The sequence below is a fragment of the Sceloporus occidentalis genome, unplaced genomic scaffold (genome assembly GCF_023333645.1).
Source record: "Sceloporus occidentalis isolate IW3139 unplaced genomic scaffold, rSceOcc1.0.p SCAF_8, whole genome shotgun sequence".
Taxonomy (NCBI): Eukaryota; Metazoa; Chordata; class Lepidosauria; order Squamata; family Phrynosomatidae; genus Sceloporus; species Sceloporus occidentalis.
The window spans coordinates 25338552-25355517 of NW_028316988.1; the positions used below are offsets into that span (position 1 = coordinate 25338552).

At 44.7% G+C, this 16966-nt stretch overlaps 2 protein-coding genes across 3 annotated transcripts; one reads left to right on the forward strand and one right to left on the reverse strand.

The window, feature by feature from the left end:
* Positions 1–212: 212 nt before the first annotated feature.
* LOC149308344 (transmembrane 6 superfamily member 2-like) lies at positions 213–16276 on the forward strand. The gene is made up of 10 exons (XM_089535599.1): positions 213–454; positions 8219–8313; positions 9590–9687; positions 10332–10435; positions 11246–11328; positions 12083–12207; positions 13069–13170; positions 13644–13736; positions 14446–14565; positions 15407–16276. Exons 1-10 carry the CDS (start codon positions 363–365, stop codon positions 15605–15607), a joined length of 1113 nt encoding a protein of 370 aa, XP_089391725.1. The 5' UTR covers positions 213–362; the 3' UTR covers positions 15608–16276.
* ACTL9 (actin like 9) lies at positions 3329–7919 on the reverse strand. 2 transcript variants are annotated; one of them, XM_089535630.1, is made up of 2 exons: positions 7903–7919; positions 3329–4634 (listed from the first exon to the last, which is right to left on the reverse strand). In XM_089535630.1, exon 2 carries the CDS (start codon positions 4622–4624, stop codon positions 3329–3331), a length of 1296 nt encoding a protein of 431 aa, XP_089391756.1. In that variant the 5' UTR covers positions 4625–4634; positions 7903–7919. The 2 variants fall into 2 exon arrangements, with proteins under 2 accessions (XP_089391756.1, XP_089391755.1); XM_089535629.1 differs by lacking the exon at positions 7903–7919 and having other exon boundaries at positions 3329–4645.
* Positions 16277–16966: the final 690 nt, after the last annotated feature.

The window sequence follows — 16966 nt, forward strand, 5'->3', positions numbered from 1 at the left end:
TCCTTGCCTGTCCTTTCCCCTAACGCAAGCTTGTTATATTTTTACAAAATTCAATGCATTGCTTTCTCTTGCAGGTTTACAAGGCAGCTGAATCCTGGAAGGAGTGGGTAAGGCACACCCAGCTTGCATTGCCCTTTTAAGAGTTGTCACTCCTCCCTAATCCACACAAACCCACAAAAAGCTTGTCTTGTGCAACCCAGTTGTTACTAACCTTTGGATAGGATGGTTCCTTTCGGTTGTAGGTCGGCAAGGCTGGTCTGACCCCTGTCATCCGGAGCCAGCCTGACCTGGCTCCTTAAACCCGCATTCCCACAACCAGGAGACACCCGTGTTGGCTTCCTTTTCCTTGCAGGCTTGCCAACATGGGGCTCTACTCGGCCTTGGCTGCCATCGCCTTGTACCTCTCCGCCTTCCCTATTTCTTACCTGTTCAACAGCCTGGCAGCCATGGAGCAGTGAGTACCATGTGAATGCAACCTGTGTGCAAGTTTTTCTGGCTTTCTTTACTCTCCATTCATTGCTTTTTCAACTTTCTTTTGGGGAAAGGGAAGAGGAATCTTGGAAGTGTTTGGAAAGCTGGACACAGGGGTTTGCCCTGTTTGCAAAGGGTTTGGAGGGACGTTGTTTGCCTTCAAGTCGTTTTTGACTGAAGGTGAACCTATCATGAGGTTTTATCAGACCATGATCCTAAGGTGTTCATGAAGCATAAATGTATTATGTGTTTAGACTTGTGTCCCGTCTCCAAAATAGCTCCAAAATGCAAAACACTTCTGGCCCCAAGCGTTTCGTATAAAGACGACTCAACCTGCGCCATCCTCTGAACTGAGTCTCTGAAAGTTTTCTCTGTCGGCCACAGTTTTCCTCTTCTGTAAAATGGGTCTAATGGGTCTCCTTAGGGTTGCCATGAATTGGGCAAAATTTGAAGGCACACAACAACATCCAGGTAAATAGAATAAACAGACCTGCCGTGCGATTCCACCTATAAACTAAGTTCCATACCAAAAATATATATATGAATTACGGAAATGCCAATTCCTAGACCACGAATGTTGGTTTCGGTGCCAAAGCTGAGCTCTGGGCCATAGGCAGAAGGAAAGTCCGCACACGTTGTACGCTTGATCTTTGAAATCGCCTGCTTTCTAAAAATGCACACACACAACCACACACATAACACTTTCCTTATCCTTGCCAGTCTTGTTCATCTTGACCCTGTCTCGGCTTTGCTGCAGACATAGGAACTGTTGAATGATTACGGCTAAAAATACCATCCCGGCAGCTGCCAACTTATCTGTGCCTTGGTATTTTGCCCACTGGCATCCTAAGAGAGGCTGCACTCTGGTTTTAGAAAAAGAAATAGATTTGTTTTTACCTGTATATTTACCTGTATTACTGAGGTTTTTGAAAAGGGGAGAAGAGACAATAGGATGCAGTAATTGAAAGGTTGCAGGGTATTATCCACACTGAAGAAATAAAGCAGTTTGATGCTGCTTTAACTGTCTTTTCTGTACTGTTCTTTTGGCTCCATCTTATGGAATCCTGGGATTTGCAGTTTGTTACGGCGCTGGAGCTCTATGACCGAGAAGGCGAAATAGCTCACCAAACTACAAATCCCAGAATGTCATAGCCTTGAGCAGTGGCTGTTAAAGTGGTGTCAAACTGCACAACTTCTGCAGTCTAGATGCAGCCTTAGACTCTGAGGGATCAGGGTTCAAAAATCCTCTTGGCCATGGTGATCTTGGGCAAGTCACACTCTCTCAGCCTCAGAAGATGGCAATGGCAAACCCTCCTATGAAGAAACTTGCCAAGAAAACCCCATGATAGGTTGCCGTAAGGTGGAAACGACTTGAACCACAACAATGAAGGTTGCCTGAGTGAACGTTTCCATTCTTGGGGGTGCAATGTGTGAAAGCATTCCTTTTTTGGGGGTGCAATGTCCATATTTTTCCAAGCTATAGCTCCCCCTGAGTTTATATTTGTCTTCAGATGTGGCCTCCTCTGGATTTTCTTCCTGTGCATTGTGCCAATGCTTAGCTCCAAAATCCCCCCCAACAATGAACATTTGACTCAGCCTTTACTCAGGGTTGCGGGGTGAACCCTGGACGGACGGCTCCAACAGTGTGTGAGCCAGACAGACTTTGAACCCACCTCTGTGTAGAAATTTGCACAATGTGCCGGCGGTCACAGGAAGCCACAAGGGCATCTTTCCACCTTGATCTGTCACAAATGGGATTGATTCAATGAAAAGAAGCTCTTGAGTTTGCAAGACCTGAGTGGGACGCTGCATGTGCCTGGGTATATCTCTTAGAGGCTTTTCATTCATATGCCTTACATTGAAGTCGACTTGATGCACTGGCATCGCTAGGGTTGGCATCACCCAATGCGGCAACTCATGGGATCACCCCTATCCATTGACACCCCATTTTTTGTTCTTGTTCTGTTCCTTCAAGTCATTTCTGACCTATGGTGACCCTAAAACGAACCTATCCTGGGGTTTTCTTGGCAGGATTAGTTCAGAGGAGGCTTCCCATTGCTTTCCCTGAGGCTGAGAGAGTGTGACCTGCCCAAGGTCACTCAGTGCGTTTCATGGTTGAGCTGGGAATCGAACCTTGGTCTCCAGAGTCCCAGTTCAACACTCAAACCATTACGCCACAGTGGCTGTCTAACCAAACCTTAGAGAATCCTTAGTCATGTTTTTTGTACTAATGTTACTTAGAAATCGTAATTCCAATAGGAGTAGTGTCAGATTTTTTATCCACGGATTCAAGCATCCACGGCTTGAAAATACACTCCTCCCTGCGTTCTTGCAGTCTTCGGACTCACTTCCCTCACTTATGCGCAAGGGACAAACGAAGGGAGAATGAATGGGGCAGCATTTAATGGGCATCCATGGATTTTGTTATCCATGATGGATTCTGGAACCAAACCCCAGCGGATACCATGGGCCCACTGTAAATAAAAAACGGACGATGACGCATAACACTAGAATATGCCAAGGAAGCTATCAGAAGCAAGCATCTCCTCCAACCCTACTGAGCATGGATTCGTCTTAGGTTTTCTGGCGTCCAACCTATTTTAATGGAATGCAGGTGAACATCAGCCTGTTTCTGCCCAAAAGCAGATGTTCAGGTAGCAGTGGTGTCACCCTTTGTAGGTGTCACCTAGCGTAATCCAAATCCCTCGCACGCCCCTTGTGACGCCCTTGTTAGATGACAGATACCAGCAAAAATAACTGCAAACCAGGTCTGTGCAAACGTGCTGATTTATTTTTGGCTCCTTCCCCTCACCCTGTCAACCCCGAGTGATAAGGAACGATGCCCAGCCTTCCCCGCTCAGTAGCATTTCCGGTGGACGATGTACGGGCCATGCTCCTGGTATTGCTCTCTCCTGATCCAACACGGCTGGAAATTTTTCAGGGAGGCCAAAATGGACCCTCCTGTCCAGACGGAGTATTGCCTCAAGGGGATGGCCGTGACTTTCACTTTGGTGTTGGTGGCCACGCCTGTCATGATGTCATGCGTAAACCTCTTTTCAAAGCCTTCAAAGAGGGAGGACCCTCCGCACAAAAGGATGTTTTCATACATTTCCTTTCTGGATTCTTCGGGGACTTTCCGCAGACTTTTTTGGGCCATCCCATGGACTCCTTGAAGAGAAAGTCCAGGGGTCTGCGGCGGGTGAAACAATATCTCTGGACATTGGAACCTCTCTTTTCCTAAAGTGATCATCTGGCCATCGGGCAACTGGTAGTCCATCATGTAGTCCCTCTTGGGACGGGTCCATTCGCTATCAAAATCCAGGGCAACGTAACAGCACTTGTGCTTGATGTCTTCAATGACATCTAGCATCCTGTCATCGAAGTAATGGCCCATGTCCCTAAGCAGGTCCATCAAAAAGGACGTCATGTTGATCCCAGCGATGTCCATCCTTTCCGTAGCATGTGGCAGGTTGTACCCTTGGTGGACGGGCACAGTGTGGGTCACGGCGTGGCCTGTGTCTACCACAAGCCCACTAATTTTGCCATGGGCATAGACGGACAACACTGACTGGTAGGCCACGTACATCCCTGGGGAGTTGAGCGATTCAAAGACCACCTCCACCAGTTTCTCTCTGTTTGTGGTTGGACAGAGGGGAGGATCAGACATGAGAAGGGCATGGTCTTCTGGGGGGACATTGAGCTCGTGGAAGAGGTGCCTCCAAAGGGTTTCGGCTGCGTCCCAGTCGACGATGATTCCGTGTCTTACGGGCAAAATGAGCTCCAGATCGGATTCCAGCCGAGCCTGATCTCCAACAAATGTATCTGGCCTGTCTCTTCTGGTCCTCATAGACTTCTCCGTCGGGTGTCCAACCAATGTCCCGACGTACACTTCGGGGGTCTGTTGACCTGCAAACCCAGCTTTGCATGTGCCGGTCCCAGTGTCAATGACAACCGCTCCTGTCTTGACCGTACGGCCTCGTTTGGGGGTCTTGGACCGAGCCCGGACCGAACTTCTTTCACGGGAAGAGCTCCGAGATCCGGATGCGCCTACATTGTATCCTGGAGAAGGAGTCCTTGTTCTCATATGTCCTGGGCTGACCAGTCTTGGCCTAGGACTTTTGGAACGTGATGACCCCGAGCTTTTTGGCCGCATAGGACCCGGACTCGACATTTTGGTAACAAGGGGATCTACGGGCTTCTGATCCACAAGCTCAACCTGTGGTCTGCAACATCAGAGTGGATGGAGAGGAGCACTGAAGGCCTCATGGTTCCTCCCTCTGTTGTCACAAAGGAGAGCTGTGATCTCACATCCACATCTCAGAGGGGAGTTGACATCAGCTCTCGGCCAAGAGTTGTAAGTGGTTGGTCTGCCACTGTCTATGGAGATGAAGATGGACTTTTCCCCCTCTCCAGCCGACAGTCTCTGGTTGAATGGAAGGGGGTTACAAAAATCTACACCCAGCCCTCCATATCCATGAATTCCTTATTCACAGATTCAACCATCCGTGGTTTGAAAATGTTAGTGTGTGTGTATGTGTGTGTATATTCCAAAAAGTAAAGCTTGATTTTGCCATTTTCTATAAAAGGGACACCATTTTACTGTACCGTTGTATTTAATGGGACCTGAGCATTCACGGATTTTGGTATTCACGGGGGTCCCAAAACCCAACTCGGTGGATAACAAGGATCTGCTGTATTTCACTGCACCACCCTTGGGGCATACGAAGCCCTTTGGAGGGTCCGATGTGGCTGTTGAGACCCCCACAGACCTCCCTCCCATGAAAGCCCCCTGGGTTCCAGAACGTTTGTGCCTGAAAACCTGCATTCCAAAGGTGTAACCGTGCTGCAGAATGCAGGTTGACACCACTTTACCTGCCACGACTGTGTATCCTGTAGCATCCTGGGATTTGTAGCTTGGGGAGGTACTCAGCCTGGTCGGTCAGAGGGCTTTGATCCCTCACCAAACTACAGATCCCAGGATCTTGTAAGAGAGAATCATAGCAAACTGCTTTAATTCCGCAGCTCAGCCGTGAAATCCATTGGGTGGTTTGGGGCAAGTCATATACTCTCAGCTTCAGAGGGAGGCAATGGCAAATCCTCTCCGGACAAATCTGGCTGAGAAAACCCTATGATAGGTTTAACTTAGGGTCGGTGGGAGTTGGAAATGACTTGAAGGCACAAAAACAACAAGTGGCTACAAGTGTGACGTAGCAGGAACTCAGTGGCCTCATTCCCACTTACAAATAAATCGCTGTGTGATCCGAATTGATGGATTGATTTGACAGTGGAGTGTGTTTCCCACTCCATTTGCCTCGATTGCATTTTCCCCCTCTAAAATAATCCACTTGTGGTTCACATTCATGAACAAATCGATTCAAAATGGACCTGTGCAGACTGGGGCGGGATTACAACCAGATAAAATACAGTTATTGATACCAATAAATAATACAAGTATAATCAACAATAATAATTCCAAACCAAATTGTGATCTGGTTGAAAAGGTAGTGGGAATGAGGCCAATGAAGGCATTCCCAAAGCAATAGTTGTGTTAGTCTCTCATAGCCTCAAAAGGCAAATGGAGCTGCTAGGAGAGAGAATCAAGCAGTGACTTTGAGATTAATTGGTTTATTTCTGCGTACATTAAATCCGCAGAATTTCACAGACATTCAATCCATTTTTTCAGACGCATTTGGTGGAGGACGATGTTACAGCCCAGGGCATTTTAAGTACAATGATGCCACTGTGGGACTGAGAGGCTAAGAGATGTTCCCAAATTCCAAACCATGATAAATAAAAGCAAAGGGTTGAAGTAATATAGGAAATCACAATGCGAGGGGTCGGGGTTGGGTTTTTTTTTTGCATTTCACTTGATGCAAAGCACCTTCAGCATTTCCTAAGCAAACATTGATCCCTCCTCTTGATTTTGCTTGGTTTAGTTGCAGCAAACTGCATGCCTTTCGCTTGAAAGAGGAAAGGATGCTGTCCTTTGACAGCTTCCCTTTGCAAATGGGTGGATGAGGAGTCCTGGGAAACCTATAATCTGGAGCTGAGTCGGTTCAGGGATTCCTATTTCCCAGGTCAGGTCTGCATTGCAGCTGTAATATGCCATGCAGTCGCCAATTCTCCTTGAAAATTGGCAGCTCCAGCAAAACTCTGCTTTGCAAACTCAGCTGTGGCTGGGCTGGAGGTTTTGGGCGCATACAGTTTTCAGGGATTGCTGCCTCTTGTGTGCAGAAAGGCTCAGATGTTGGCATATACACAAGCTTTGCATGTGCAACAAGGTCCTGGGTTTGATCTCTGGCACTTTCCCATCATGAAGGCATAAGGGCCTGCGAGCCTTTGCCGGTCGGAGCAAGCGATATTGAATTAGATGGAATTTGGATGGGATGGAATTGGTGCAGTTTAAAGCAACGTCCGATGCCGAATGCCAGTGGTGTGTTTCCATATGGATTGAAAAATTGGGACATTTAGGAGTGGAATCCCAAGAAATTGCCCTCCGACATTTCTGGGACATATGATGCCAATGAGGCCAAGGTTGCCCAAGTTTATTAATGCTTATTAATTGATAAAAATGTCTTCTCCTATTGGCAGGACAGCAAGGAGAGAACCATTCTAGGTAGGGAGTTTCCAAGCCTGGATTTGAACCCTGGTCTCCAGACATAAATTGTTTCTGACTTATGGCCACCGTAAGGCAAACCTATCATGGGGTTTTTAGAGCAAGATTTGTTCAGAGGAGTTTGCCATTGTCATCCTCTGAGGCTGAGAGAGTATGGCCTGCCCAAGGTGACCCAAAGGGTTTCCATGTCCGAGCCGGGATTCGAACCTTGGTCTCCAGAGTTGTAGTCCAATGCTCTAACCACTACACCCCATGTTCCTCACACCTAAAAACAGGCTTTGCCTGGGCCCAGAACCTGACAGCATAAGCAATTGTATTGGACTACAACTTCCCTCACTCCCCACCAGCAGAAGAACCTGTCTATGGACTTTGAGAAGGCCATTTCTTATGGACTACGACTTCCATCAGGCTGGTGGCGGCACCTACAATTCCTGTGCTGGTGGGGGATGATGGATGCTGTAGTAGTCCAACACAACTGCATTTGGAAACCTGGGTCGTCAGGTTCTGGGACCATTGGTTACATATGAATTTAAACATTATACACTTATTCACCCTTTATTGGATATTCCAACATCTCTATCCCTCGTGGGGTATATCCTTCAATCAAAGTGTTATCTATATATTGAGTTTCATTGTCCCCAAACTGTCTCTTGCAATGGTTCGTTTATTTGGGTTTCAGCCATTTCCAAATTGTTTTACATCCCAGATAAGAGGATTTGACCATGACCTGAATGAATCCCATCATCCTGGCATTTCGGTACTATAATTTTCAACTCCTGAGCATAAGTATTACTATATTTTCTTGCATCGTGAGCCAGCTTTTGGATGTCCTAAAGGCAAAAGCCAGAAATGAATAATTAATTAATCATTAGCAAGCTTTGGTTTTTCTTTTAACAAAATATTTCATTAAAAAATAATGTTTGCACTCCAGTGTGTCTCTATAACGTTCCCGGTTACAAATGCTTTGCGTGTCGGATCCGCTGTGGGGCTTTTGGACGGTTTTATTGCTTGGACCTGAGCCTGGGAAAGTTACTTTTTTTAGATGACAGTTCACTGTGAATCCTGTAGGCAGGGGATTCTGGGAATCCCACTCCAGAAAAAGTAACTTTTCAATCTCTTTCCTTTCTCTAGCCCTTTGGCCATCATGACTGCTGGTTTCGGAGTCCTGTTGTTCTTGTTTGCTCTGGTCTACCTTCCAAACCGCTCGCAGGATCCTCTTTTCTATGGTAAGATGGTTCTTTTTTCCTTATTTATGTTTTATCCTGTTTTTCTTCCTCTTGCCCTCAAATGGGATTCAAGGAAGCTGATACTAAAAGGAATAAAACAGATCCAGGTAGAAAACATAAAACAGATAAAGTGTCTGTCTCTCATCTAGCTCTCAGTTTATCCATTATCTATCTATCACTTTATTATCTCTCTTTCTCTCAGTCTGTCTCTCGGTCTACCTACCTATCTATTGTCTGTCTCTATCATATCTCTCTTACTGTCTATCTGACTATCTTCTATCTGTCTCTCTAACTGTTTGTCGGTCTGTCTATCTACCTTCTGTCTCTATCTATCTTCTGTCTCTGTCTTTCTCTTTGTTTGTCTTTCTCTCTAGCTATCTCTGTCTGTCTTTGTCCGTCTGTCTTCCATCTGTCTTTCTATCTGTTTATCTACCTCTCAATGTCTATCTACCTCTGTCTGTCTGTCTGTCTGTCTGTCTGTCTGTCTCTCTCTCTCTCTAGCTATTTCTGTCTGGCTGACAGTCTTCCATCTGTTTCTCTATCAGCCTTTCTATCAGTCTTTCTATTTGTCTATCTACCTCTCCATCTCTCTCTCTCTCTCTCTTATGTCTATCTCTTTATCTTTCTTTTTGTCTATCTCTCGCTTTCTTGATCTCTCTGTATCTCCTGTCTGTCTGTCTATTTCTCTCTCTTTGTCTTTCTCTCTCTCTTGATATCTCTATCTGTCTATCTATCTATCTATCTATCTATCTATCTATCTATCTATCTATCTGACAGTCTTCCATCACTGTCTCCCTCTTTCTGTCCCTATCTATCTATCTATCTATCTATCTATCTATCTATCTATCTATCATCTATTTATCTATCTAATTTGTTAGTTATGTTTCTGTCCTGCCACCCCTCTAGTGAGGCTCAAGGTGGCTTATGTTATTGCCCTCCTTAGTAATTTCCCCCACTTTTACCCTCACAAGAACCCATGGTGTCTTTATCATTTATTACTGACTTTCTGTCTTTATACCCCACTCGAATCCAGATCTGGGTCTGAGCCTTGAACCCAGATCTGCCCAAGCCCTAAACCAGCCATTGCACCCTGCTGCCTGGCGCTCTAAAGAGCAGACACAGCCAGGAGCTTAGGAAGAGCTTCCTTGCAGGATCCAAAGAGGAGACTGCACAAATATATCCTCAATTCTTTTAAACATGTACATGGCTCTCCACTTCAAGGCTATACACAAATGGCAACTTTTCCTAAATGCACCCTTTTCCCTCTCTTCATCAGTATTTATGGTCTTTTCCTTCACTTCGGGGATTGATGCGGTCATCGCTTTGGAAGAAGACGGATATATCGACAACTACATGGGCTTCTACATGAGAGAGGTGTGTACTTGGGTGTCATAAAATATTGGGAGAAGCCTATTGTGGTGTCATGTATTGCCATGCTGCTTGGGGATGCTGGGTCATGCAGTCCAAGGATGCAACTTGGTTGCTATCGTAGGTTCGTTTTTTATTCGTTGCTTGCTATATTTTATTATTTAATGTTAATATGTATTATGTTAAACTAATTTTATAGAATGTACACCTTAGGCAGGTTTATTTTTATTTTATTCTATTTTTAACTGATTGTATGTACAGCGCTGTGTAAATTTACAGCATTTTATAAATAAAGCTTAATAATAATAATAATAATAATAATAATACACTAATCCCTCCATATTTGTGGCTTTGATTATTCACGGATTTGATTAATATGTTCTCTCTAGGAATCTCTAGGTCCCCCAGTGCAACTCTATGGTCAACTTTAACTAAAGGTCGCACTGGAAGACCTAGAGATTCCTAGAGAGGACACTCTACTAGGCCTTTGTAGCTCCTCCAGTGCAACTCTATGGGGGGTTACAGTTTCCAGAATCCCACCATTGGCATGGCCATATTGGTTTAGGGAACTATGGGAATTGTCCCTTTCCCCCATTCTCTGAGTACCTAGATATTAAATATCTTTCCGATTTCCCCCCTCTCTTTACTAGGGTGAACCGTACCTTAGCACTGCCTATGGGATCATGATCTGCTACTGGGATGCGGTGATCCACTACGCCTTGTATCTCGCCATGATCATCGCCATTGCGGAAAGGTGAGGCGGAGGGGGAGAGAAAGCGAGGGATGCTAAGAGGGGAATGGAGGGGAGTAGTAACCATTATGGACTTGCCAGGGATTCAGCAGTAATGCCGAGCGGAGAAGCGCAGTGTCGCAGTTTTTACACTGGACTATGACTCTACAGACCTGGGTTCAAATCCCAGCACAGCCATGTAGAACCACTGGCCAACCTTGTGCAAGTCGCACTCTTTCGGCCACAAAGGATGGCAACGTCACATCTCCCTGAACCAATCTCACCAAGAAAATCTCGCTTTAGGGTGGCCATAAATCAGAAATGACTTGAAGGCACCCAGCAACAACAACGGTGCCGTAAGAGGCTGGCCTGGATCAATCAGGAGTTTTTGCAGAAGAAAGTAAAAAAAAAGAAATTAAATTGACAAATAATCTTTAGTTAACATATATCTAAAACATATATTTACTATACGAATATTTACCATGTTAGTATATATGCATTAACTAAATTACCCTTGAAGTATTGGTACCTCCATTTCTTTTTTTCCTCCTGCATTCTATCCAAAGAAAGAAGAAGAGAATAAATATTGAGGGGTCCAAAAAAGCAAGAGAGGAGACCCTAAAATACCCTAAAAACCTGTTTGCAGAATGCAAGGGCAAGCAAAGGGATAGAAAATGAAGGATACTAAGAAAGGAATGGAATAAAACAGTGCGAAAGCGGGCATGGCTGGCCATTGTGCCAGGACTTGGACACGCTTCTCTGTGCCACCAACTTTTGCGGCAGGTCCTCTTATCTCCCCAATGATGAGTATATATTTTTTAATTCTCTTTTCAGAAAGAGTTACCGTAATATTGGCCTCTACTGGGTTGGATCTCTTATGATGAGCCTCGTCGTTTTTCTGCCAGGCAACGTCATTGGTAAGCCATTTTTGTCACGGGTAATAAAAGGAGGAAGGGCTTCTACACCTTTAGCCATAGCTTCCTCCTTAAATGCCCTCTTCATCATGGCCTAATATAAGGTGCAGAAGCCCTATACCTTTTAAGGGAAATGATTTGTGTTTTAAAGCCGGGAAGAATATTGAAACATCTTTCTGTGCGATGAGTGTGATGTGATATATATATATATATATATATATATATATATATATATATATAGTGTAATTATGTGTATTAATTTAAGGATGGGGGATAAGGGATTTATGTATTGGTTTATGTATGTATATATGTATTTTATTTATGTGTCTTATGTCGTCACCCGCCTCACTCCTTTCGGAGAGGTGGGATATAAATTAAACTTTATTATTATTATTATTATTATTATTATTATTAAAAACACTTCCTCCCAGGTACATTACAGCTTGTATACCTAACATTTGGCCCTGGGAGCATAAAAAAGTATAGTGGGTCCTTAGTATCTGCTGGGGTTTGGGTCCAGGATCTTCCATGGATACCAGAATCGGTGAATATATATGTATGTATCAAACGAAAGAAGCAGATTTTGAAAATGTAATGCTTTTGAATTTGTCCTTTGGACTACAGCTCCCGGTGGGCAGGTTGGCCACAGGGTTCTGGGAGATGTAGTGCAAAAAGACAGCATTCCAAACTGTGCTGGCCAGTTGTATGGGTCATTTTACTTGCTGGTATGAATTCAGAAGCCGGTGTCTTTTTGCAGGGAAATATGGTTCTGAAGTCCGTCCTGCTTTCCTGCTCAATATTCCCTACCTACTCATCCCCATCTGGGCTGGGATGCGGATCTTCGCCCAGCCCAAGAATTCGGTCCTGGTGACGGCTGATCAGGTACCAAAGAAGAGCCAGGTTTGCTTCGGGGTGCATCTGCACCATAGAAATAATCCAGTTCGACACCACTTTAAGTGCTGTAGTTCCATTCTAGGGAATTCTGGGAAGCGGATGCAGCAACACTGCAGAAATGATGCAGTTCGACACCACTTTAATTTCCGTCCATATGGAATCCTGGGATTTTTAGTCTTTACAAGGCCTCCTCTGCCAAAGAGTGCCAGTCCTCCACCAAAGTACCAATCCCAGGATTCGGGAGGATGGAGCCATGGCAGTTAAAGTGCTGTCAAACTGCGTTATTTCTACAGTGTAGATGCATCCTAGGTCTACCTAGTTTGAAAGCGATGAAAATGAAAGGAAAAGTGGTGGCCAGTGTGGATGCATCCTAGGTCTACTTAGTTTGAAAGTGGTCAGAGTGAAAGTGATGGCCTTTCTGCCATTGGTTTGCTCCAGCCTTTGCCAATCAGACAGGTCTTGTATATGGAGGCTCTGTGTAGCCACTCCTAAGTGCTAATAGATTTTTACTCCACAAGGAGACATATCTAGGGGTAGCTGTAAGGCCATATGGCATAGAACAATATCATCCAAACTCCACAAGACAGTGATGCCTCTTTCATTCAACCAAAATGCCCATTGTACTTACTGTAAGCTTTTGAAGCAACCCAAAGGCTCGAGTCCAGAGTCACAGTCCATCTGTCCATAGTCCACAGAGTCATAGTTCTGGCAAGAGAGAGGTAATGCAAACATTCCTCTTGCCTCCGTTTCCAAAATTTCCAAATTGCACAATTTCATACTTGGCACGCGAGTGGAGACTTCACAACTTGCTTTTCCTTCCCTCCTGTTTTGCTTGTCGCTTGTGGAAAGATTGCTGAGGAACAGCGCAAGACCTTGCTCCAGCGCCCTTGGGATTTGGGATTGGTGGGATTCCTCCTTTTTGCCGCGATCTTCACACTTTTCCGAGGACTGGTGAGCATCCGATGTCTCTTTGTCACGGGGATGATGTTGGAAGGAACCAGAAGATGATGGAAAGATAGAAAGATAGAGAAAATAGAAGGATTTCAGATGAGATGGGGAAGATGGTGTTAGGCAAAATACAAGAAGGTATAAAGAGGTAGGGTATGGAAGGAGAGATGGGGAAGAAAGAAGATGTAAGGACTGTGCTACACAGAGAGGCAGGATATAAATAATAATAATAATAATAATAATAATAATAATTATTATTATTAATGTGAGATATTTTTGTATTTTTGTATGTGTATGCACAGTGGACCCTTACCTTATCTGGGGAATCCATTCTGGACCCCCCCTGCTTAAGGTGAAAAATGCATATGCTCGAGCCCCATTGAATATAATGGGGCTTGTGCTCGCAGGTGCGCAGAGCACACGCGCCATTCATTCTTTTGCCATGAACTGAGGAAAATACATTTGTGCGGTTTTAGGTCGTTCTGGATTGCCCCTCCGAAATGTGCTTCGACTACATTTACCAGCAAGAACCATACCTGCGTGACCCAGTGGCCTACCCCAAAGTCCAGGTGAGTCCAGATGACCAAGCAACTATTTTGTTTCGGAGGAGAGTGCCTCCTTTAATGGCTGTTGCATAGGACTGTCCTGTTTTGATCTTGGAAAGCAAACCAGATTCATAGCAAGAAAGCACTGCGTCTCAAAGCATTAACAGGGAAAGAATCAGAGCCCACCCAAAGCATTGCCTGAGAAGCAGAGATAGTCCAGTCTCATGCAAGTTGCTCATCTTTCAGCATCTAGCCCAGGCAGGTAGTCCAAAGGGTAATCCAGAAGAACAGTCAGGAGACCAAACTGAGTTCAAGGCAAACGGTATGGGAACATGGCGCCAATGTTGCTTCTCCTGAGAAAGGTTGGTTATCAGCCACATTCATCCATATCAGGTGCTGGGATGTTTATAGTCCTCCTCGGTCTCTCATGTGCTCCAGGAAGGCCAGAAATAACCTAGTGGGCATAGTGACTTTAATATGATTTTATAAGGTTGATGTTGTATGTATGTATTTTATTATTGTATTTATTATTGTAATTTCTTTACTGTTATAACCCGTCTCGATCAATTGGAGAGGCGGGATAAAAATATATTATTATTATTATTATTATTATTATTATTATTATTATTATTATCATAAAATGGGGAAGACCACCTCACAAATGGAGCTCAGGCAGACTCTGGACTATTGCCTTGCTGTGCATGCAACCATCCCTTTCTCTTTCTCTTCCTAGATGCTGGTGTTCCTCTTTTATGGCCTGCCATATTTCTGCGTCTGCATCTATGGATTACTCTTTCCTGGTTCCAGGTGGATGCCGGATTGGGCCCTGATTTGTGCCGGTGCCATTGCCCAGGTGACTTTGCCGAATCTGGCACAGCGACAGCGAAATGGCCAACTGTTTAGGGATCGCATTGTTGTTGTTGTGTGCCTTCAAGTTGTTTCTGGCTTACGGCAACCCATCGTGGGGTTTTCTGGGGCTGAGAGAATGTGACTCACGCAAGATGACCCAGTGGGTTTCCATGGCCGAGCGTGGAATTGAACCCAGAGTTGTTCAATAATTTAATTGTATTTTATTGTGGATGGGAGGGTTAGGGATATAATGGTAATAAGTGATTATTGTGTTTTTGGAGGTTTTAGTGTTAGCCACTTTGATTTTTTGGAGAAGTGGGATATAAATATAGTATTATTATTATTATTATTACGCCATGCAGGATCTAAATCACAGCATCTTGAGAAAGTTTGCTCTGATTTTCTTTGCTAAAAATGAGGCACCAAACTTTGCAGCTTGTCAAACGCCGCCTGATTTAATCTAGCAGAGGCTTTCTGAGACGCACAAAGCCTTGGCAAAGCTTACTTCCTCAGAAATAAATCCCACCATAGGATTGGCTCACACTGATGCATGCAGCTCGGTCCTATGCCCGAAATACTAATTAGAGACATGCACAAGTCATACTACTCAACAGGGCCAAAAAGTCACCATTTTGCACGATGGATGGATTGTGCTGAAAGTGGGGGTGTGCAAATGGCATGTTCCTCGGTGCCTTGTCTTTGCAAGATTCGCATTGTTTGTTGCAGGCGTGCATCCTCTGCTTTGTGATCCCTGGTCTCCCAGAGTCCTAGTCCTACACTCAAAGCACTATACCTCCAATCCATGCAATTCTATAATCATGTTACCTTTATACTTTATTTTCCAGGCTCAATTCTCTCATGTTGGATCTTCCCTTCACCAACGCACCCCTTTCCCGTATCGGACCCCGGAAGGAGCGTGGTGGACCGTCGTCCTCTCCAATGTTATCTACGCACTGGGACCTCACCTCCTTGCTTACCGCTGTCTCCGAAACCCAGCTTTTTTCAGCCACCAGGTTTCTCGAGACGAGGACAAGAAAACCCAATGATTCACATCATGTGCTCCATAGCGCTGGTTGCAGATCAGATCACATTGGTGCAAACCTGGTTCTGCAAGGTCTGAAATATTGCAGAAGGCTTCAGGACCACTCCACAGCATCCCTGGAGCCTGTTTTTCTTTTTGTCTCTACAGCAAATGTTGAAATTTGCTCTTTTGAAACAAACTGATTTCCAAAGAAGGTGGGAAGGGAACTGAATAGTTGTGCCTTTGACTTGTTTCTGACTTAGGACAACTCCAAGGCAGGTCTATCATGGGGTTTTCTTAGCAAGATTTCTTTACAGGAGGTTTGCCTTCGCCTTCTTCCAAGGATGAGAGAGAGTGACTTATCCAAGGGTCACTCTGGGTTTCATGGCTAAGCTGGGATTCGAACCCTGGTCTCCGGAGTCGAAACATATAACAAAAAAGATGCCTGGGCATGTTTACACAGCCACAAGTCAGTTTTCCAAAACGATTTGGGGTTTAGGAGGTACACACCAGTGAGAGACCGACATCCGAAGTGCATCATAATAGTCATGTCAACAAGCTGGCACTTGTGAGCTAGGATTCTATTTTCAATGTAAAGGGAAAGGGACAATTTTACAAACTGTTAGTCACAGAGTAACAGGCCTGTGGAGATACTCAAGTAAGTCCTTATTTAAAAAAATAAAATAAAATCAATTTATATACTACTATTAAATTGGCTTGCTTCTTGCGAGGTTGTGTGATTGGCAAGATATGAGAACGCAACTTGTCGTTTCCGCTCTCCCAGATCCAGGAGGCTGCGTGGACTCTACCTTGGTGCTTTCGAAGGCGGTGGCAGGGTTGGGCATGAAAAACAATCCCAGTGACAGGATCAGGCCCTTGGGATCGGTGGAGGGGCCTTTAGCAGATTAGAAAGCTGGTCCGCAACTAACAAAATGAATTTCAACAGGAAGGGATGTTGGATGCTACATTTGGGCAGTGAAAAGGAAATGCGCAGATATAGGATGGGGGACACCTGGCTTGACAACGGTATACTCAAAAGGGATCTAGGAATGTTAGTAAACCATAAGTTGAACATGAGTTAACAGTATGATGCGGCAGCTAAAAAGGCCAATGCAATTCTAGGCTGCATCAATAGAAGTATAGTGTCTAGATCAAGGGAAGTAATAGTGACACTCTATTCTGCTTTGGCCAGGCCTCACCTGAATATTTGGTCCAGTTCTGGCCACACTTCAGGAAGGATGTAGATAAGCTGGACTATGTCCAGAAGAAGGCCACCAAAATGGTGGAAGATCTGGAAACCACTAAGCAGAAAGCGATGTAGCACCTTGGTATCTGAATGATGTTACACTCCATTTCCAGTATTCCTCATCACCAGGAGCAGGTC

Bases quoted from the DNA above. Each gene is read 5' to 3' on its own strand.
- LOC149308344 (XM_089535599.1), top strand. From the start codon at position 363: ATGGGGCTCTACTCGGCCTTGGCTGCCATCGCCTTGTACCTCTCCGCC. The intron at 10,436-11,245 runs GTGAGGCGGAGG...TTCTCTTTTCAG, and splicing joins ATCATCGCCATTGCGGAAAG to AAAGAGTTACCGTAATATTG. The intron at 14,566-15,406 runs GTGACTTTGCCG...TTTATTTTCCAG, and splicing joins GTGCCGGTGCCATTGCCCAG to GCTCAATTCTCTCATGTTGG.
- ACTL9 (XM_089535629.1), bottom strand. From the start codon at position 4,642: ATGTCGAGTCCGGGTCCTATGCGGCCAAAAAGCTCGGGGTCATCACGT.